At 40.5% G+C, this 24275-nt stretch overlaps 1 protein-coding gene across 2 annotated transcripts in view; it reads right to left on the bottom strand.

Moving 5' to 3' along the window:
* The window catches only part of LOC308101109 (adhesion G protein-coupled receptor E5-like), a 75393-nt gene that overhangs the window by 23957 nt on the left and 27161 nt on the right, over positions 1 to 24275 (bottom strand). Inside the window, exons 1-2 of one of the 2 annotated variants that reach the window (XM_080450455.1) lie at positions 4855 to 4958; positions 510 to 584 (exon numbers count right to left, since the gene is read on the bottom strand). The exons of the other annotated variant lie outside the window; for it this stretch is intronic. Coding sequence (XP_080306581.1) covers positions 510 to 584; positions 4855 to 4885 — 106 coding nt within the window. The 5' untranslated portion in view covers positions 4886 to 4958. Of the gene's footprint in view, positions 1 to 509; positions 585 to 4854; positions 4959 to 24275 lie in introns of those variants that run through there. 2 annotated transcript variants of the gene reach the window in all.

Consider the following 24275-nt stretch of genomic DNA (forward strand, 5'->3'; position numbering starts at 1 on the left):
CTCTCTCTCTCTCTCTCTCTCTCTCTCTCTCTCTCTCTCTCTCTCTCTCTCTCTCTCTCTCTCACACACACACACACACACACACACACACACACACACACACACACACACACACACACACACACACACACACACACACAGTAAACCATCAGAAATAGCTAATCTACAAGCTCACTGGAGCCAGGGGGAGCACCCCACACCCATCACTCCCGCCCCCTATACCCCTCCATCCCCTTACTACCATCAGCTATGCAAGCAAGTGTGTAACTGATGACAATTAGGAGAATTATAACAGGTGCTCCCAATCTGATCAACCGGAGGCAAGTCTACGCCCAAACAACAGAAAGACAGAGATACCAAGTCAAACTGAATTTGTACTTTTTATAACTATAGTTTTTTTGGCTTTAAAGCGAGCCCACATTGTTTCTTCAGGAACAATATTTCTAGTTTTGATTAACTGTTGTACCTCTAAACTAATAACTAGATAAAGATCAGGAAGTCATTATTACCAACACATCGTCCTTTCTTATTTTGCTCCCCAATTTCACATCTGGAGTCACATCTTTTCAGCACACATAGTAATCCTGTGGAATGAGACAAGACATTATTAATTCCTGGTGTCTTCCACTGGTGGACAGTAACAAAGTAGCCTATGTTTACTTGAATACTGTACTTAAAGGACCACTTCACCCATTTTCAACGTATCTTCCTCATTAAAATTGTACCATTTTCAGTGGAATGAATGAATGAATTCAGAATGAATACACTTATATTCGGAATGAATGAATGAATTCAGAATAAAAATGCTCATGTAAACGCCTCAATTGGAATAGAATATTCCATTCCAGTCTGACTGGATTGGAGGGGTGGTATATACCGTTTGAATCGGTATATACTAATCGGATATATGCAGACATTATATTGCCTTTTGTTAGGCTATTCAATATTAGTTTAAATTTCTTGAAATCATATTTATTTAATTTGCAATAACTCAACTGTATGGCATGCTAATGTTTTGAGACATATTGTATTATATTACTACACACTAGTAAATAAATAAATATGTTTTAAATAACTGATCTAAATATGGATTATAGTTATGATAAGTGTTGCCATAATCATGTAGCTCTACAACTGAGGCATAGCCATGACAGCAATGGTACAAAATAATATTTAAAAAAATGTATACATTTTTTTTTTAAATTTCCAGCCAAGTGTTTCCTAAATTCGGTATTAGGTTTTGGCCAAGAATTTGATATACTGTAGTTATAGCAGTGACTGAGATGTAGTGGAGTAGAAGTAAAAGTACTAGAAATTGGAACCACTGTTGTTGTATTTCTAAATATTTTGCTGGAAAAATTCTGGCACTGTTGTGAAAACGTGGCTTAAAACATGGTAATCGTTACTTAACATTTTTTTCTGTGATTTTATTTATTTATATTTAATTATATGTAATATTTAATAAATACCCTTTGTTTTGCCGTTTTCAAAAAAGTGTTTTCACAGAATCAAACGTTTTATGGTCATGATTCACCAGGACCCTGGATGGCTTGATTAAAATAATTGATATCAATATTTTTGGAAATGTCAATGGGAAAAATGCATTTACTATTTTGAAGTGGAACCAGAAAATGGCCGCCATCATGCTATGCCCTAAAGTCATTAAACGAAACGGTTCTTTCAGATTTTTATATTCCATCCTGATTGGCTAAAAATAGCTTCCAAAGTTTGCAGGAGTGCTCCGTTTTGAACAAAATGCCTCAAATCATGAACACAGCATGCAATTTCAGTGAAATTTTGCATGCACATTCCCACTATGCCGAGGAAGAAATGACACTTGTTCAAATCAGCCTCATGGTGGTGCTATAACAGACCGATTCGTGTTTTTACCTATAACTGCACCGATCTGTGTAAAACGTTGTAAAGACCAATTATTTGTTTACCAACATTGAGACTGGACGCACAAGTGATTCTTTCATGCAATCAATTCTCAACCTGTTGTTTTGGGGTGCGCTGGTTTCTGCGCACCCCAACCCCCTCTTGTGTGTTGGCTAGTGAGGTGCGTCCTAGCGAGACCTGACAGAATGGGTTTCATTGAGCACATACTGGTTGCGCGCATACTGGTTCTTATCAGTGTGACGTCGTCTGTTAAGGGCTCTATGTGCACTCCCTAGACATCAAGGAAAAACCATTGCCCTGCATTTTTCACATCTGCCTTTTATAGCGCCACCAGGAGGCCAACGTATGTAAAACATTTTTTTTATATTACTCCTTCCAATTTCATCCAAATGTCACGCAAATCGGTACACATGACCTCTATAGGCATGTGATCAAGATGGATCTGTTTTTCATATTCCATCCTGATTGGCTAAGATTCACATCCAAAGTGAAGCATCAGATTTCATTCATTATCAGATGTTGTACAGTGTACTCATATATCTTTTATTTAGTTTCATACTTCAGCATGATCGATACTGTTGATTAAATTACATTATTCAAATAATCATAATTTTCATCATGTCCAGCTTTAGATCTGCCACTCCATTACAGTCAAGATCCTCTTTCTTGACCGCCCATGTGGTTTTGCAATGGCCCAGTACTTTTCCCATATGAGTGTTTGTATCACAACATTCATGCCTCACACCCAATCTGTGTGTGCGTGTGCCTGTGTGTATTTCAGCAGCGTCGTGCCCCCACACCCAAAGCAATCTATGTGTGTGCGTGTGCTTGTGTGTGTGGTAATCTGCTTTCACCAGCAAAAAGTACAGCAATGTAATTTCCTGAAAAATTTCGTCATTTAACCAACTTTTGTTTTCCCCCTTGCTCCACTGTCACTGCTGAACAAAAATCCCCAAACATTACATCTCTCAAGCTGAGTACAATTCAAACACATGATTAGACATAATACAGTATGGTCATAAAACAATACAATAAACCAAAATAATATAATCACATTCTTGATCATTTCTTCAGGATCAAAAAAGTTATATTAAGGAACGACTGACTCATAGTCTTGTATAAAAAGGATAAAAATGAATTACATCAACAATAATTCTCAATAACCCTTTTGTCAAAATCATAGTACATCATAGTAAAATGAGTTCAGATAATTATTATCACACTTTAGCATAATTAATCATTGGTTCTACGGTATAACACAACCAAATTACAGATTATCTCTCTCTAGGTCGTCCTCAGACGAGCCCTCCATCGTTGCTTCCAGTCATCCCGGTTCTCTATACATCTGGCCAGTTCGTTGGTACTTTGCGCTCCTGCATCATTCTTGAGTACATCCACGTATGTCATTGTGGGACGTCCTTGTGACCGATGACCGTGCGTTGGTTCCCACAGCACCAATTTGCTGGCTGGCAGTTCTTGATGTCTTTGGCAGTGTCCTGCTAGTCTCATTCTCCTGGCTGCTATTTTCCCGCTCACCCTTGGCATTCCTTCATACAGGATCTTGTTGGTAACATGTGTACTCTTGCTGATTATATTCAGATTGTATTCTTATCTATTTCTTCATTTCTTCATCCTGTTTGTCACTTCTGAGTGATCAGTCCTGTGGACATCTCCTGTGTCATAAGAGGTTATCATGACACAATGCATATCATTTTATGGTATGGTCAAATGTCCTAAATTGCTCCTCGGCTGAGGACACATGGTCTGGTTTCAAAAATGCATTCTTCTCTGTACTTGATAGCATAGCGCCCACAAAGGTGGTGAGAATCAGAGCTTGTACAGAACCCTGGATGAAGGGAGAAATCCTAAATGCCATCAAGCTCAGAAACAAAAGCTACTCTGAGTACAGGAAAAACAAGAATATCCAACTACTTGAAAAATGCAGGAAACTTCGTAATGGAATTAACAAATTTTTTTTGCAATAATTTATTTTCAAACCAAATGTACTAACATCTGCATTATTTCAAGTGGCTCGCTTATTACCGACAAGCAGGTGGTGGCGAACTCAGCTCCGAACTCTCCAAAGTCACTACACCTTGGAAAAACTGAATCCATTCTCTTTGGGATCAAACATTCCCTCAGACAGATGAATGTAAATGATTTCAAGGTCAAAGTCGATGACACAATTATCTCGAGCAAAGAAGAGATTACCTATTTGGGCTGTATTCTTGACAAATACCTGACAGCTGAAAGCAGTCAGGTGTGCAGTCATCTGCGTGTGCAATTCACACGCAGATGATTTACAAATGATATTTTATGATAAATGCGCCTGCAAGTATAAATTATTTTTACAAATTGCAAATGATTACAAATAGTCATATATTTGTATACATCATAGCACATGTATTTAAATGCCAACTTACAAGTTACAAGTACGTTTGCAGATAAGAAAATATATATTTTTTAAAGCGTGACCGTTGTCTCAAAATTATATAACAGGAAAAAGTTTTTTTGTCTACTCTAAATGCAGATTCAACAATTCACACACAGATGATTGATGATTTACAAATGATATTTTATGATAAATGCACACAGAAGTATACATTTATTTTTAAAATTTACAAATTAATATTTACAAAAGTCACAAAAAAATAATTTGTGTTTGTAGATTGCACAAACACATTTGTAAATCATGGAATATTTGTGCATCAAGGCATTGGATTCACAAATAATTTTGAGACAAATCTCTCTCCATAAGTGACTCCAACAATGATAATGTGTCGAAGTGCATCAGTTGATGTTTCATTGACTTCACAAACACACATGTGCACGCGCACCGCACGCACACGCACACACACACACACACACACACACACACACACACACACACACACACACACACACACACACACACACACACACACACACACAAACACCACTAATTTACAGACTTACCTATAATCAGTAAGACCTTCCCAGGCTCCATGTCAACATGTCAACTACCACAAATTGAGCATAGCGTTAGTTCATGCAGGACACGGAAGTCTTGCACGCCAAAGCTGTAACTAGCTGTCAGTCAGCTGATGTGAACATCAGCTTTATATTCCCCATTCACAGCACTGCTGGTCATTACATCACACACTCATTCTCCAATCACAGCTCATGCATTAGCAAAGAGGTTCCTTTAAATACGGTTCGAATTCTCTAAGTCTTTCTTGGTTGCTGAACCAATGCATTCTGCTAGCTCCTCCTCCACCCCAGCCTCCACCTTTTGATTAGAGTCTGGCATAGGCTCAAATACTTGTGATTATCATGTATATCTGCTTTGTTAGAGTCTGGCATAGGCTCAAATACTTGTGATTATCATGTATATGTGCTAATTCAAACTAATATGTCAATGTACTCAGTGGTGGAAAAAGTAATCAAATTCTTTACTTAAGTAAAAGTACCAATACTGCAATATTAAAATACTCTGTTACAAGTAAAAGTCCAGAATTAAAAATGTACTTGAGTAAAAGTACGAAAGTATTGGCATCAAAATGAACTTAAAGTATCAAAAGTAAAAGTACTAAATATTTGAAAATAGCAGATCTACAAGCTCACAACGCGTCGCATCGCGACACGTTGTGAGCTTGTAGATCGGCTATTTTCAAATAGCCTATGTATAAAATAGGGCTGAAGTGGTTAATGTATGTTTTATAATGTAATCATTTATATCTGCAAAGTAACTAGTAACTAAAGTTTTCAAATAATTGTAGTGGAGTAAAAGTACAATATTTGCCTCTGAGATGTAGTGGAGTAGAAGTAAAAGTACTGAAAATTGGAAATACTCCAGTAAAGTAAAAATACCTAAAAAATGTACTTAAGTACAGTACTTGAGTAAATGTACTTAGTTACTTTACACCACTACTGCTTATTGTTGACATTGTATCCCTATGGGGGATTTGCTTAAGCATTCCCTGAATATGTGCTTAGCAGGCTGCTTCGACAAAATAGTATATATCACACAGCTTAGATTTGTTTTGATTAAATCGGAGAGTGGTGTAAAAAAAAATCTGTAGTGTAAAAGTTGCACGTTCATATAATGTCAATGTATATTGTTGCTTGTGTCTGGGTAGCTCAGTTGGAAGAGCTCTTGACTCTGAACTACAAGGTCATGGGATCGAATCCTGGCAAAAGCAACACAGTATATGAGTAATTTAGTTCCCTGGTGTATAGAGCATTGTTACAGGTATAGACACATGTGTTTGTTAATGTTGCTACCCTTTAAATGGCCATGGCCAATAACGTGGCATCGGGCGCTTAAAGTTAAATATTTGAAAAACTACACATTATTTCAAAGAAAAAGCCACCAGGCCACTAATGAGTTGTGAGTGAAGACAGGTGTGATTGGTGATGAGTGAGAGCAGGTGAGAGGGGTGGATCCAATCCATGGGAATAGGTGGAAGGTTGCTGACTAGATGACTCTTTTCTACACCCACCCTCACTAACCTTAACCTCAGTAAAACAACGACCTAACCTCAAGAAACACTATTTGTAAAACTAAGAATTCCAAATGATGATCACCTCAACGCATTGTTGGGGACAGGGATCGAACCAGCGACCTATGGATTCACAGGCTGCCTCTCTTCTCATTGAGGTAGAGATATGGCCTCCCTGATGGTGTCTGTTGAAATGAGGCTAACACTTTACTGATCGAGCTATTCAATCCACAGCCTTGGTCAGTGAAAAAGGAGAATCCAACAAAACAAAACAAAAGGGGGGATGAAGTACGTCATACATTGAAAATAACTACTCTCAAATAAGCGTTTCATGTTACATTTAATAATTGCACATTTATTCAAGAGCAAAACACCCGTTTGTCGTAGTTGATGAGACGGGCACAGGAAAACAACAGCAATCATCAATGACGTCTTTTGTGCACGGCCCAGCAAGAAGATGTGATGCTCGTCGGTCGGAGGAAATCACACAAAAAGTGTGCAAAATGATTGAGGTGGACATGCTGCCTATCAGCACTGTTGAGGGAACAGGCTTCTGTGATTTAATGAGCTACCTCGAACCAGAATACCACATTCCAGCCAGATCAACAGTCACCAAACGAATAGAAGAGCGTTATAAAGAGATGTCACTTAAAATGAAAACAAATCTGTCCACAGCCAAGTATGTTGCTCTCACAACAGACTGCTGGACAGAATTGACCACAGAAAGTTACATAACAATAACGTAAGATGAAGAGTGCTGTTGATGACTGGGGACTGACTGGGCGTGTCACAGCTTGTTTCCACGACAATGCAAGCAACATTACCAAGGCCATGTCTCCGGATTATGTGGCGTGGGATTCTGTTCCCTGTTATGCACACACGTTACAGTTAGCTATTAACGATGGGTTTGCCTTACATCTACATCGAGTCATTAGTTCTGCTGGTCGTTTAGTTAAGCATTTCAATCACAGCACACGTGCAACAGAGCTCTGGCACTGAAAACTAAGCAGGACGGCATGGGCTGGGCCACCAATAAAAAGCTGATCCAATCCTGCAAAACCCGCTGGAATTCAGTGTATGATATGTTTGAGCGACTGATCGAGTGCAGGTGGGCAGTAACAGCCGTGCTGTCAGACCGCACAATAACTAAACTGGCGGACGCCAGATCCCTTGATCTATCCAGCGAGCACTGGAAACTAATGGAGGAGATCATACCAGTGTTAGCCAAACTTAAATGTGCCACCACAGTCATGTCTGCGGAGCAGAATGTCTCGGTCTCAAACTCCTACCCAATTACCTTCAGTTTCCTCCAGAAACACCTCATTCCCGAAGAGGATGAAAGCAGAAGAATGGTGGAGTTCAAAGAGAAAGTCAGCACATCACTGGCAAAACGCATGAAGGTATATATTATTAACAGTAACAATATTATTATTATTTTACAAACAAAAACATAGGCTTTGTTTTCCTAATATAAATACTTTTTTACTAATACTTTTTTTATTTTTTATTTATCCATTGTAGCCTATATGCAGGTCAACTCTGATCAATTAATCTCCCAAGTCCCTCTGATCGCATCTAGTAGGGGGTACTAAGCACAAAAAATTGCCAAATCGTTACGCGGCGGATAAAAGCATGAAATTTGATACAGATGTCCCTTGGGTCATCCTAAAACATCCTAGAAGGGGTGCCCAAAAAAATCTTAAACAGGAAGTGACTTATGGACAAAATTCAAAATGGCCACCTAAACTGTTGACCGTTGACTCAAAAGACACCAAAAGAATCTCCAAAAAGCATAAAATTTGGCACATATGTCCCTTGGGTCATCCTAAGACATCCTAGAATGGGTGCCCAAAGGAATCTGAAACAGGAAGTGAGTTATTGACTAAATTGAAAATGGCCGCCTAGTGTTGTCGATTGACTCAAAAGACAACTAAAGAATCTCATAAAAACATACAAGTTGGCACAAATGTCTTTTTGGTCATCCTAAGACATCCTAGAAGGGGTGCCCAAAGAAATCTTAAGCAGGAACTGAGTTATTGACAAAATGAAAATGGCCGCCTACAGTGTTATCTATTGTCTCAAAAGACAACTAAAGAATCTCATAAAAGCATACAATTTGGCATACATGTCCCTTGGGTCATCCCAAGACATCCCAGAAGGGGTGCCCAAAAAAATCTTAAACAGGAAGTGAGTCATTGACAAAATTGAAAATGACTGCCTACAGTGTTGTCGATTGACTCAAAAGACAACTAAAGAATCTCATAATGGCATACATGTCCCTTGGGTCATCCTAAGACATCCTAGAAGGGGTGCCTGAAATTATCTGAAACAGGAAGTGAGTTATTGACTAAATTGAAAATGGCTGTGTACAGTCTTGACAGATGATGCAAAAGACACTCATAAAAAATAATCTCATAAAAGCATGAAATTTGGTACAAATGTCCCTTGGGTGATCTGAATGCATCCTAAGGGGTGCCAAAAAAAGTTTGAATAGTCTCTCATTGGAAAACACTCCTCCCACACGGGCTGCACTGCTACAATATTCAAATCGAGCAGCCAATCTAGCATTTGGTCCAGAAGCCTGAAAGCTATGCAATCTCTACCATCTCCTGACAAATAAATTAAAGTCGCTGATTCGTGCACACCTTTATGGACACTCTTGCCAGAGGCTGCTTAAGTTTGTAGAGAACTCAAGTGTGGCTGCAAAGCTGAGCCCTTCTGTTCGAGAAAGTGTAGATGCCGGGATGCTGGGTTACCTTGCAGAGCATTATGCCAATGTGCTGGTAATTGCGAAATGGCACACATGAATACATGTAGTTACTAAACACTAATCACAAAAAAACAGTAATGATCAAGAAGAAAATACATGAGAAGATAGAGTGTAAAACAAGCAAGAAGATGTAGAGTGCAAAATAAATAAGATGCAGAGAGTAAAATAAGAATATGCAGAGTAAGATAAGATGCAGAGTAAAATAAATGAGAATATGCAGAGAGTTAGATAAATAAAGAAGATTCAAAGAGTACAATAAAAAAATTATGCAGAAAGTAAAATAAATAAGTGATGTAGAAATGAAAACAGAAGGTAGACTACAAAATACGGCAAGTTATGCACTGCATAACCTGTCGTATTGAGTCTGCATAATATGCAGACTGCCATGGTCAACTGTTTAAACAGCCATTTAGAATTTCTTCAACATGGTCCCTTCCTAAAAAGTTTAATAAACAAGCAAACAAATAAATAACCCCTTCTAGGATATATTAAGAAGCACTCAATGTATGTACCAAATTATACACTTTTATGACGTCCCCTTATGTTTTCTTTTGTGTCAACTGCTTTTAGGCGGTCACTTCCTGTTTAAAACCTTTTTGGGCACCCCTTGTAGGATGCGTTCAGATCACCCAAGGGACATTTGTACCACATTTCATGCTTTTATGAGATTCTGTAGGTATCTTGCATCATCTTTCAACACTGTAGGCGGCCATTTTCAATTTAGTCAATAACTCACTTCCTGTTTCAGATTATTTTTGGCACCCCTTCTAGGATGTGTTAGGATGACCCAAGGGACATATGTGCCAAATTGTATACTTTTTGGAGATTCTATAGGCTTTTTGAGTCAATCGCCAGCACTGTAGGCGGCCATTTTCAATTTAGTCAATAACTCACTTCCTGTTGAAGACTTTTTTGGGCACCCCTTCTAGGATGTCTTAGGATGACCCAAGGGACATGTGTGACACATTTTATACTTTTTGGAGATTCTTTAGTTGTCTTTTGAGTCAATCGACAACACTAGGCGGCCATTTTCAATTTGGTCAATAACTCACTTCCTGTTTCAGATTTTTTTGGGCTCCCCTTCTAGGATGTCTTAGGATGACCCAAAGGACATGTGTGCCACATTTTATGCTTTTTGGAGATTATTTTGGTGTCTTTTGAGTCAACGGTCAACAGTTTAGGTGGCCATTTTGGATTTTGTCCATAACTCACTTCCTGTTTAAGATTTTTTTGGGCACCCCTTCTAGGATGTTTTAGGATGACCCAAGGGACATCTGCATCAAATTTCATGCTTTTATCCGCCGCGTAACGATTTTTCACTTAGTACCCCCTACTAATCTGCGCTGGACCCCCGACACAAGAGCCTGCCGTTTCTTTCGCCAGCAGAAAGGGCTGACGTTACAGTAAAGTTGCATGAAATGGCATCGAGTGTTTCACTCGAAAGCAGTGGGGCTGGGGCCGCTGCTACCCCACGGAGATGGGGGCACAGACGAGAACGCAAACAGCAGCGCAATGCGACTGCTCCTTGGACATAATTACGTTACGTCCACGGACAATGGGTCAGCAAACGAAGTGGAGAGTTACTAAAGAGAGAGTTCTGCTCCCTTGGAATCAGATCCATTGGACTGGTGGAAAGTGCACATCCTCCGTTTCCCCATACTGGCTACCCTAGCCAGGCGCTATCTCTGTGTACCAGGGACCTCGGTTCTGTCCGAGAGGGTTTTCTCCGCAGCGAATTTGACGGTCAATAGACTGCGCACTCGGTTAACACCAGAACATGTCGACATGTTAATCTTCCTAAATAAAAATGGTTAGCCTAAGTAAGCGGCCAGTGTGGCCTTATAGGTAGGTTGCTCTGATTTTCTTTTGTTTTATAGGACAGTGTCGTATATATTTTTTATTTTTTGGAGTCAGTGAACCCATAGAGTTGTTTCTTTTTGTCTTTGTCTCTGTCTCTCTCTGCCTGTCTCTCTATCTGTGTGTGTGTCTCTCTCTCTTTCTCTTTTTCTTATTGCAAAGTTTCAAACAAATGTGAGTCTGCATGTACGTGTTAGGGGCAGACGAATAATTTTCATAAAACTGCAATATTCATTGGCTTATAAAAGCTTAACGTTTTCACTTATGGAAAATCCGCTTACTCACGTTTGTCGGCATAGGTCCAAAGTTCATGTGTAAAACGTTTCGTGCAGATTGCTCAAAGATCCCAGGAGGAGATTTTTACTGTTTTTCATATAATTCAAAATGGTGGGAAATCTAAAGGTCAGAGGTCAAAAGTCAGAGTATGAAAGTTGTTAGGCATGAGGAGACGCATGTGTGTTTCATGGCTGTAGGTCAAACAGGGCATGAGTTGTACCTGTTCAAAGTTGGCAATTTGGCAAATTTTCAATTGAGTGCTACAGCTCCACCCTTTGGCCAATGGTCGTGAGTTTCAGTAGTTTCATAAAAAGCGTATGCACGGTTGGGCCAGAACTGAAAAAACGGCGGAAGAACAGGAAAGTGTAGAGATGTAATAAGGCTTCGAGCCTGATAGGCCTCGAAACCTTTATAATGAATCAACTTAAATACTGCCTGGGGTTCACACAAAAGCCTGATGTTAAAATGACCCAAGTGTTTTAAAGTGAAATACTTATAATAATAATAATAATATTTTTTTATTTTAAGTCATATATATTTGAACTTTAACTTGAACTCATGCCTATGTTTTCAAAGTATCCTATGGTTTACGGACACATCACTGTCATAAATCATTATGATTCATGACTGCATGTTTATATATACTCTGTCCAATGAAAAGCCACAGCACAAAGTACCACGTACTAAAGAAAATAGGACTACAAGACCGTTTAGGTATTATTGTGATTACTGATTGAACATTTCCAGATCTATATTCAGAATGCTGCTAATGTTAATTTTAAACTGGTGCAGAGAGAGACCGGAGGACACCTACTGGGTTGATAAGGTCAATAGATGTCTTATCAAATGAATATAAAATGTGTCAATATTGAATCATGCAATGTAAAAACTCTCTGGGGTGCACACAAAAGCCAGAGTAGACGTTAAAATGTGTTTTAAAGTGTACTAATAACCCTTTAAAATCTTATATCTTTGTAACCTCTTTGTTCAAAAGAGATGGCTAGGAGTGTTGTTTTTATGGCGTAGCTCCTGTGGGCCAGGTTGTCTAGAAGAGTGTCTGTATGTCTAGTGGAGAGAGTTGAGGGTAATGTAGTTTAGGGGATAGTTGACAGAGAGGTTTGTGGGTATTGTAGTCCTAGGACACTGCTTCTCAACATCAGGTCAGACAGACAGACAGACAGACAGACAGACAGACAGACAGACAGACAGACAGACAGACATGATTTGCACTATTTCACTCAAACCCAAAATATTTGGAAAAATGCATGCTTTATGTGATATATTTAGTTAATTATTGAACAACACACATTATGGTATGAATATTGGTAAATGTGGCTCAACAAAATGGAATATGAATCATACAATTCTGTAATATAGCCTGTGTAAATGTAAATATTTAAAACTCGCTCAGATTTAGGGGTCAGTTTGTACCTGTTTCAGTTCAATTCTTTATACTAATACTAACATATCCCATAACTTTTCCTTAATCAGTTTGAAACTTGTAAACAGTAACAGATGCCCTTCCTATTGTGTAACTGATCAAAAGTGTGTGTGTCCATAGGTAGCCTAATTATTACCTCGACAACTGCTGCTAAAACACACATCTCAGAATGAAATGCCTTTGAATGGGTGGAAGACCGGGCAGTTCTTCAAATTCAGTGGAATTCACACCTTCAGCACCTAATCACCCTTAGTCATAGATTGTAGGCTACTTATAAGGATACTTAATACAATAATTTAACTGCAAACTTAATTCAAACAAAGATGCGCACAGATTTCTCTTGTTCTCTTGTATCCACCATGGTAGCCTACAGCAACCGCGTCTAATGCCCATATTTGCTTTTTTAAATCAATACATTTTTAAGGAATATTTGCTTCATATTTGCTTTCATACAATTAAATTTAATTAAATGTTTAAGAATACAGTGTTAACATATAAAACACAGCAGAAAAATAAGATCATATACATTAAAACCGGACATATTTGCACTTAAAGCTGCACTATGTAACTTTCCTCTTCTACCCTGGATTTGAACCCGGTTTCCTGTGCAAGTGCTGACATTTTTACCATTGGGCTAATAGAGACACACGGCCGGAAGCGGAAGGCCTACAAATCCACGCCCACTTTTGAGACGGTGCCGCTACTCGAGGTCCGTTAGAACGATGAACTGCAGCTGCCAATGCAATCCCTATGAGAGGATATGAGAGTTAGCCTACTTTTAAAATTACCCTGCATTAACTGAAGACAATATTGATTTAAATAAAAATATGTTTCCAAATGTATGGAGTGTCTTTGTCATCATATCTTCTTGTTTTCTTAATAGTTGATGTGTTTCACATTTAATTTGCCACTTTAACGAGTTACCCATAATGTTAACACAGCAGAGGGTAGACACCAGACAGACAAGTTGTCGCATTTCAGCGACATCACTGTCTTTACGAGCGCCGAGCGCCGACCAGTGGCGTACCCATTGTAGAGGCAGGACAGGCGGTCGCCTGCCCAACTAAGATCTCGCCTCCCCTAAAAAAAAGAAATAACCCGAAAATGTGTCATTGCGTGCTTAATGTCCTCAAAGTCACGCATCCAACAAGCTTTGAACTGAGCAGATTAGACCTTCTGTTCCAGAGATAATGACCAAAACATATTTAAAACGGCCACTTTCGCCAGTTTTCTGGTTATTGAAAACCTCAAGGGATGCGTCCGTGACGTATATACCATGCAACCACTTAAACTCTGGATCTCCGATGCTAGCGGTTTTGACATACTGATGGAGTATATTATAGTATATTGTGGGTAGTATATCGAGATGAAAGATATTAGACATTAAAAAGGATAAATTAAACAAATGGGACAGATTATTAGAACACAAAAAAAATCGCTACAGCCTCAGTAGTTAACCAGTGAAATTACGGTATTTTACAATGCCTCTCATAGAGATTACATTGAGAGCTGCAGGACCTCGAGTAGCGGCGCTGTGTCAAAAGTGGGCGTGGATTTGTAGGCCTTCCGCTTCCGGCCGTGTGTCTCTATAGAGCCTGTCTGCTTGCTCAGGGGAGGGATACATTGAATCTTGACCATCATGTCAGAATTTGATCCTGTGTCTAGGTGAGACATGACCTTTGACACAATCTGAATGTTTCAATAGAAGAGCAGGGAGACAAAATACAACCACCCCAATTGTATAAGTTATATTGTATTAACATACTCCATACAGATTGGACAGCATTAGCCTACATTTTATTCATTAAAAAAAACATAGTTACTTAGTGCCGCTTTAAGATAACAAAACAAAATACATTAGGCTACATATAGTCAAAGGGAAAGTGCAATAATAAAGATAGGCCTACATAAACTTTTAGAGCTTTATAACGTCTATTAGCCTATTGATCCAGATCTGCACTTTGTGGGCTTGTGTCGGCGCTACGGCAAAAATATATCATAGAGAACATCTGAACATCTGAACGAGCACCCACTGTATAGCAAAATAGAAAGAAAATATTTTAAAAATATCCAAAACAAGCCTTAGTCACAGATTACTAATTAATTGCAGAAAGAGCGAGAAAGAGAGTGATATATCACTTACTTTGTTAAACAGCCACAATATATAATTCATATCAACAGGTACCGTATGCTGATGTCAAAAACTAGTTTCAGTAGCGCTGATCAGAGCATTACGTCACACGAAGCTTGGCCAATAGAAAGTTTGGCCCCTTTTTTCCTGAAAGCCCAAATGCCATCCTAGATCAGATTAGACAACAGCAAAACGGGGTTCTTCAAAAACAATTAATTGCCTTTGATTGTCAACGTTGGATCAGAGAACTGATTCTCTTGTGTCATTCCCCTGAAGAAAATTCACACACACACACACACACACACACACACACACACACACACACACACACACACACACACACACACACACACACACACACACAGGAGATATAGTCAAGCAAAATTATGTTGATGCATATGTGTGTGAATATTTGAGGCTACAGGACAAAAACAGCTGTATTACACACTGTTACTGCTTACTTGTGATTGACTGGAAGCATGGTGCTCCTGTCCTGTAGTAGGCCTGCAGATAGAGAGTTTCTTGATGTACCACTCTCTTACCTGTAGAGGGCAGTATAACATCATTGATGACAAGCAATCTCACCATTACGCCATTCTTACTTTTCTTAGATTTGGATATATTTCTCTGATCCTCCTGCTCTCTGGGATATTCTACCATAAACGCACATTATCTGTCCTGTTTGGACTAGAATAGTGGAAAGAATACAAAACATTGCATGTCCTACATCAATGAAAGTCAGTCCTGTCACAACACTGTCAGTCCTGTGTTACAACCAACATAGTATTGCCCTGTCAAACAGGAGAAACTATTGATCAATTAATTTGTTGAACTGTGTGGATATAGGTGGGATTATGGTTTTATATGAGTGCCTGGTGGTTGTGCTACCATCCACTACAAATGTTTGAAATGTTGATTATATATGTATTATGTAATATGTATTTCTCATAGTTGTATTTCTCATGTCCTCCTCACTATTTATAGTATCTTCCCAAAACTATACTTTTGCCTATAAACTCCATTCATATACAGTACTTCAAAAAATTCAGCTTGACACATACTTTTCACTTTGAAATGTTTTATAGTTTTTGAAATATTTAACTTTAAGCACCCAATGCATTTCCAATGGGTTTTGCTATGGGGAGAAGGGGACAGAAGGAATGACCCTTGTGTTCGTAAACTCACTGTGTCCTACATCTTTACACTACGTTTTTTACATCACCACACTCGCATGGGTCTGCTCTCCGCTTTAATCTAAATATCTAAGCTGTTTGATGTATACATTTTGAGTTAAGACCATTAATATCAACCCATGTCCCTCTGCACTGTAGCAATTAGCGCACCTGGGGCCGTTTCATGCTTAGCTTGTCAAGTGGTGCGAAGTAGGCTACATGTACTCAAGTGCTATACAAGTGCTTACAATGCACAGTACAATATTTTTGTTACTTCTACTCCACTAAATTACAGCATTTGACAGCTTTAGTTACTTGTTACTTTGCAGATTTTATTACTAATACAAAACAAACATTAATCACTTAAGTCCATTCTTTGACGAAAAAAGCTAATCTACAATATGAGCTTTTAGATTTTTGGAAAATGTGAGTACTTTTACTCACATTTACTGGTATTCAATATATTCAATATTCGATCTTCAATATGAAGCGTTCTGAGCTTGTAGATCTGCAATTCTTTTAGAGCTTGACAATTTCTGGAATATCCTATATTAAAATTGCATAGATGGTGGACGGGAGGGCAGATGGACGTCACAAACATAACACCTGTGAGGCCCCAAACTTGGCACCAACACTGGTCAGAGGTCTGCCATCAGAATAGCCACATCAGGGACCACCATTGCTCCGTTCCCTCTGCGTTCCTAATGGCTGGGGTTTAAACTCCAGTTCCCGGCATGCATGCTTAACGTGTGTGTGTGTGTGTGTGTGTGTGTGTGTGTGTGTGCGTGCGTGTGTGCGTGTGCGTGTGCGTGTGCGTGTGCGTATGCGTGTGCGTATGCGTGTGTGTGTGTGTGTGTGTGTTTACAAAATTAAACCCATTACCTTCTTAGACCTTAGGCAGTGAAAGACAAATATTAGCATTCCCTGTAGACTATTGAGGATAGTGAAGATATAGGCCACTGCCGCTGTCCCGTCTGTAATCAGGAACGCCCCAAACACCCACGTCAGTCCCAGCACACACAGCAGTAATATAGCTGCCGCTGTGAACTTTCTAGAGGGGAAGCAAGGGAGAAGAGATGAAACAATCATATTAACCAGTGTAAAAATCAGGCTCACCCTCTCCAAAAAAGATGCATGAGTCATGTACAGTATAATGCAATTCCACATCAGGCTGCCCCAACAAGTCTCTTAACACTCTCCAGCTGGTCCAGAACACGCTGCATGTGTACTGACAACACCTAGTAAAAGAGATCATATCTCTCCCACGTTGGCTTCTCTGCACTGACTCCCTGTCAAATCCAGAAAAGGATTGAAAAGGTTTAGAACCACTGCACTAGAACACTGCACTCTCAGAAATCAGAATGCAGGCCTAGTGGCTCCTAGAATCTCCAAAAGATGGATGGGAGGCAGAGGAACCATCTTCCGGGAGGTGGACACCCTCTCTACATTTAGGAGTAGGTTTAAATGTTTTTCATTTAGTTAAAGCTTATATTTAGGGCTGGCACAGGCTTGACTATGGCTAGACCATAGTTATGCTGCTATAGACCAGAGATGGGGACTCAAGCTTTTTTTTCGAGCTCGAGTTATTTTATGTTGTTATTTTTTTGACACAAATGACGTGCCCAACGGAATGGTGCGCGCAGCCTGCAGTCTCTCTACAGTGCAAACATGGCGAGGCACAACAGCTGCTGTGTGCGGCCTTTCATCATAAAATTTAAATATAAAAACATAGAAATTAAATAAATATGTTTAGCTCAGCATCAACTATATAACCTCAGTTATCTTAGCATGTGCTTACATTTTTTACAAGATGATCGGATCTGTGATAGCACGTTTTGTTAACGTTGGATTTTCATGTTGCACTGCTGTCTCGTTAAACCCAGCTGGGTGAATATCCAACACTTCACCACGGTAAACGCTACGTTCATGTTCAAGCAGTGGTTCTCAGCCTTTTCAGGCTGTGACCCCCCAAAATAATCATATTTGAACTGGGGACCCCCATTTTGTTTACCTCGGTTCCACAGATAAATATTGTGAAAATAGCGGATCTACAAGCTCACAATGCCTAGCGTTGCGAGCTCCGTTGTGGTCCCGACCCACAGGTTGAGAACCACTGCCTACAAGGAAGTTACATGTCTATGTTGTTGACCACGTAATGTAATGTTACAGCCTTTACAGGTTTATTTGGTTTCCAAAATGCTTAGTGTTGTATGAGCTCCGTCGCGCCTCTTTGTTTATGCTGCCCAAAAGAACAGATCTGTAAGCTGTTGACACGCCATGACGCGGTGCGTTGATAGCCTGTCTGTCTATTCTTTTAGGTAACCAGGCGACACAGATTACGCGTCGTAGCAATGTATCTGGGTTTGAGAGGCTATGATTGATGTATAAATTTATAGTAGCCTACTAGATTATAGCTGGCAGTTGTCACAATATTGTAGCTCTGTTCGGGATTATTGCACAAAGGTGGATGATGAAAAAGTTGCACTTTGTGAACGGGGACAATATTTGGACATAACTGCGTCACAGAGGAAACTAAATGGAACTAGCCTACTTCAGAGATGTTTACACACCCCGGGAATCCATTAGAAGAATGGTGGAAATGGAATGTTAACAATAACAGCCAAAATGAGTACATAGTGCCTTTCCTGAAACTGGCCAATTTATAGCCATATGCTACTGTATGTGACTGGATGGAATCAGGATGGAATATGAAAAGTTGGGAGAGATCCGTCTTAATTACATGCCCATAGAGATAATGGCAGAGGTTTTTCATTGGCAATCGCACGCTCATGATTTGAGGCATTTTGTTTAAAACGGACCAAATCTGCAAACTTTGGAAGCCAATGTTAGCCATCAGGATGGAATATGAAAATATTCTTGATCACATGATACTGTGTACCGATTTGCGTGATGTTTGGACAAAATCTGTAGGAGTATTATTAAAAAAAAGTTTTGAGAAAATTGGTCTCCTGGTGGTACTAAAACAAGCCAATCTGAAAAAAAAGTGTGTGTGCACAGTTTCATGTCGATTGGGCCAACGGTGCCAACGGTGCCAGTCTCGGCCTCGCCTTCGGCATGGCTTAGACAATTAGGCTCTAGAGTTTGTCATCTGTAGAAAGTCATCAACGGACAGCTATCAAAGATTATCTCTTTTTAACCTCAAGTTACAAAACCCGTGTTGTAACCATAGACTGCATAAAAAGAGTGGACAGCGTCACGCCATTGGTTTCTACAGACCGAAAATTCTACAGACCCATTGGTTTCTACAGACCGATTGTTCAGCTGTGTGCAATCCGCCATCTTTCAATATCGCGTAATATCGTGTCATATCCTTTGCAACTGGAAATGAATGCTATTGGTTGGGTAGCTTGTCAATCAAGAGCGGGGGCTGGGAATGAATGCTATTGGTTGTGTAGCTTATCAATCAAATCATCCCGCCCCTCCTAGAACATAACCTACTTTATCGACAATTTTAAAATAAATGGGACCATAGTTTACCAAAACGCATATCATGATGATTGAAAGGAGACTTTAAACTAGTGACGTGAAGCATATAGTATTTATGACAATTTTTATTAAGGTAAAAAAATCTAGTCTAAAGTTTGTCAAAAACCAATCCGTTTTCATTGAGATAAATTCTTTCTGACACCAGCAGGGGTAAAACAGCGATTCATATGAACTGTCTCTTCCGTATTGGCGTCAATGTAAAAATCTCAGGCTGGCCCCTTGGTTGTAACTGGAGGTTGGGCTGCAGCATTGCATTCTATGTGAAGAAAATAACTATAATAGATCAGTGGTTCTCAAAGTGGGGTCCAAGGGGTTCTAAATGAACCCTTACAGGTCTGTAGCATGGTTCTATCTGTAAACAATTCCATTTGAGCCTAATTCTAACTCTATACGCACCCCCCCCCCCCCCGCCCCCCCCCCCCCCCCCACACACACACACACACACACACACACACACACACACACACACACACACACACACACACACACACACACACACACACACACACACACACACACACACACACACAAACTGACTTAATTTTGTGCAGGTTGGAGTGGTCTTGGTTGGGTCTGTGCTGTCTGAGTGTGTCAGAACCACAACAGCCCCACAGCTGCTGAATCAGCTTCCAGACAATGAGGATGAAGAAGAACACGTTCAGGACGATGATGCCAAACACAGGACCAATGAAACTCCAGATGAAGCCATGTTCCAGTGACAGCCAGCAGCTAAAAGGGAAGACACATGTGTTCATGTTAGGGCAGCTAAGAAAGAACAAAGTCAAGTCAATTTGTACAGTCTCAAAGTGGTGTACTTAACAAAGGAAACAAAATGACAATGACTGTAAATGACAGAGGATTGTGTAATATGATATCATACTGTATACTGTTTGTCTCTTCTTTCACTCTTTGCTGTTTATTCCATTGCCTGCTATCCTTTCCCTTGCATTTCATTAATTTGAGTTTGGCTTTGTTTGGCCTTAAAGGGATACTTCACTTTAGGGCCGGGGAAACATTTAAAAAATATATTAAAAATAAATGAAAAAAGTAAAGGAAAATTCATGGCCCCCTCACGCATTAGAGTGTCCTACTAATGTGTGAGGGGGCCTTTATTTTGCCATAACTTCTTTCATTTTTTTTTTATATATATTTTTAATGTTTATTTTATGTGAAAGTGAAGTATCCCTTTAACGACTGAGTGACCAATTGGACCTGGTTTTGGGAACGTTGATCTCTCCAAACAAGATCCGGAAACAACTGATCTCTCCAAAGAAGACCCGGAAATAAATGAGAAGAATGTTGGTATCAGGTTTGTATCAATCTCTTTAAGACAAAGAATAGAGAGAGAAAGCAACCACTGCCTTGTGGACGAGTCTACAGAAGACAAAGGCTAAAGGAGCCTGCCCTGAAAGAAAATCAACCACTGCCTTGTCAGAGGAAGTCAGAGGAAGACAAAGCCTTGGGGAGTGCACCCTGAGGCCTCTATTTTGGGCTGAACTGGCTATTTCCACTAATTTGGGATTTAGGACAAGGCAAGGGGTGTTCCCCCGCAAAAGTTGCTATTTTGGAACACCTATCTTACCCGCAAAACACCTGCACTACCCGTTACATCATGCAGAGGTAGCCAGTCAGAGTTGAGCCTCAGGGGCCACCATAGGATAGCTGCACTGGCACTTCCTTATTGCCAATCAGTGAGAGTATTTAAAGGCCCTGCAGTCTACCAAACATAGTAGTATGCTTGGTGGTTGATGGCTGCAGGTCTTGTGACCTAGGTCTCATGTTGTGTGTTTTATAATTTTCCCTGCCTGGCCACACTGCATGTATGTTCTGATCTTTTCACTGAAAATGCTGTTTTAGTATTTTAGCCAATGATTTAACCCATTAAAACCGGGAAAGCATCTGTGTCATTTTAGATTTTAACCACTTTAACCAAATTGTATACTTTGGCTATTCAAAAATAGCAGATACACAAACTCATAGCCCGTGGGCTACACTGGAATCTCATATGGCACAGGTGAAGAAAAACAGTGGTGCTGTCCATTGTGCTGAAACGGTCTGCAACACTCAGTTGTGATTGGATTTCACTCCCTCCGAAGTAGTGAGGGACCAATTAGGGTCCAGTATGCAAATATGGGGCGGGTTTATCACCAGAGGCATTTTTTGGGGAAATGCAGATTCTACACAGAGATTCCAGACTAATATATACGCAGTGATATTAGTCACGCACGCACGCACGCACGCACTCACGCACTCACGCACGCAGGCAAGCACGCAGGCACGCAGGCAGGCAGGCACGCACGCACGCACACATACACACACACACACACACCACACACACGCACTCTGCTTTCCACATGCTTACTGTCGTTCAGTGCCATATCCCATTGGCCTGCTGATGGCAGAAATCACCACTATGACCAGGGGTATTCCATATCCCACAGTGTACAGGTACCGACGTCGAGTGGTGGCATTCATGACCACCTTCACCACCATCTTGTAGAGCTGGACCCCTTCTAACAGCATCCAGCAGAATGTCCCCAAGAAGAAGTAATGGAGCAAGACCGCCACAAGCCTACAACCAACCTGAAAGACAAAATGATTTCACCAACGTTTTCAACAGCAGAATTAGCTGCTCCCTCCAAAAAAACTAAAAACTAAACAAACAACATTTGAATACTTATTTTGGGACCCTGAATACAGATTTTCACAATATACTTTTTGACAATTAAAATATATAATGCTTGTGTCTCCTCCAAATGCCAAATTTTTGTATATATTTTTTTTTATCCCGCGATTTTGTAACCCTTTTTCACCCAGTGCCAATTATCTAAATGATCCTGGGCACTACACTCCCCCCACCAGCCTAGGGAGCCCAGGGCCGAGCTCATGCGTCCTTCAGTGCATGAGAGCCAACTGACCTTCTTGTCACCTGACAGGGGTAGACGTAGCGCGTGAGAGGAACGCGTTATTCCAACCAGTTCCCTTCCCCTCCATCAGGCGCCCCGGCTGTCATGGGGGAGGCGGTATAGCGACCAGGATTACTACATGTTTTTGTGAGGGTCCCCGGTGGGAATCGAACCGAGGACCTTCTAGCTGTGAGGAGACAGCGCTACCGACTGCGCCACCGTGCCCCCCAAATCTGCCATTTAAATAGCAAGGGGCAAGCGATTTGCTTTTCAAATACTGTGTAAAATTCCTTTCAATAGTCTTATTTTGGTGACTTACTGGTAGCTTTGTGTCATTACAGTGTTTGTCTATAGGGAAGGAATGGTGAAGAATTAATGCTGCAGGGTCCTAGCACTAGCAGAGGATATTTACGTATACGTCGTCAGAAACTGTATTAATTATCGTCAAAATACATAAATATACAATAAATATATTTCTGGTACATTTCTAGTGTAAAGTAAATAGGACACTACACACCTCAGATTCAGTCTGTGAAACACCAGTGAGGAAGATCAAGTCAGCAATAAAGAGGCAGATGCAGAGGTGGAGGTGGATGGTGGTGGGAGTTCCCTTTATGGAGGGACAGAACCTGAAGGTGAAGATGCACACTGCCAGACACAGCAGAGAGGTGACAAGACCCAACATGGTAAGCAACTCCAGCTCAAAGAGCTCCTGTACAGGGAAAGAGAGCAGGTTTACTGGTGGTGTGTGTGTGTGTGTGTGTGTGTGTGTGTGTGTGTGTGTGTGTGTGTGTGTGTGTGTGTGTGTGTGTGTGTGTGTGTGTGTGTGTGTGTGTGTGTGTGTGTGTGTGTGTGTGTGTGTGTGTGTGTGTGTGTGGGTGGGTGGGTGGGTGGGTGGGTGGGTGGGTGTGTGTGTGTGTGTGTGCCTGCGTGTGCGTGACCCATGCCTAACCTCCAGAGGGTAGAGGGCCATAAGCACAGCAAAGGTTGTTAGGTGTTTAGAACGACACACAGTGTGTGTGGAGTTGCTAGATTGTTGAGTGCCGCCATCTGTGGCCCAGGCCCCTTCCTCCCCCTCCTGTCCATCTGGTCCAGACTTCCAGTATGCACAGATGAATTTCACCTTAGAAGTATTCCTCCGCTCCTAATACACATTAAACACACCCATTATTTATTATTTAATTTAACACGTGTGGTTTAAACCACTGACAGAATGATGACAAGGTAACAACATCTCCATCTAGACTGCTGCTAATGGCCCACCTGCAGGTGTCTCATTGTGAGAATGACAGGTTTGTCCAGGAGTTCTGTGGAACGGTTGGATACTACAACTGACACCACTTTAGAGTAGACCTGGTAGTTAGGATCCACACCATCCTTCTGGTGTCCACTGAGATGCTGAAAGGAGTGGTTAACAGAGTTTTCCAGATTCTTGTAGCTCACCAACACAGCGAGCGCAAAACCTGTGAGAAATGAGAAAGTCTCTGTGGATAAGAATTATGGTATTGGCTCCGGACGCGAAAACACACAAACACAAACACAGGGCTCTCCAATTATAATAGTGAGATATATAAATTTATTGAGGACTTTGGAGTTGATGCCGTGGAGGATGCTATTGCAGTAATCGAGCAGGATGAATGTGTGAATGAGTGTTTCGACAGCAGAGAATAACAGAGCGAGCCGGAGGTGGGCAATATTCCTAAGGTGGAGTTTTGGTGATATGGTTTACGTTGGGGGTGGGGGGTGAAAGGGTATAGGGTCGAAAATGATTTTAAAGTTGCGGACATGGGTGGAGGGAGTGAGAGGTGAGCCGGCATTACATTTTTCTATTATTA

This window comes from Gymnoscopelus braueri (genome assembly GCF_963280865.1).
Source record: "Gymnoscopelus braueri genome assembly, chromosome: 14".
NCBI lineage: Eukaryota > Metazoa > Chordata > Actinopteri > Myctophiformes > Myctophidae > Gymnoscopelus > Gymnoscopelus braueri.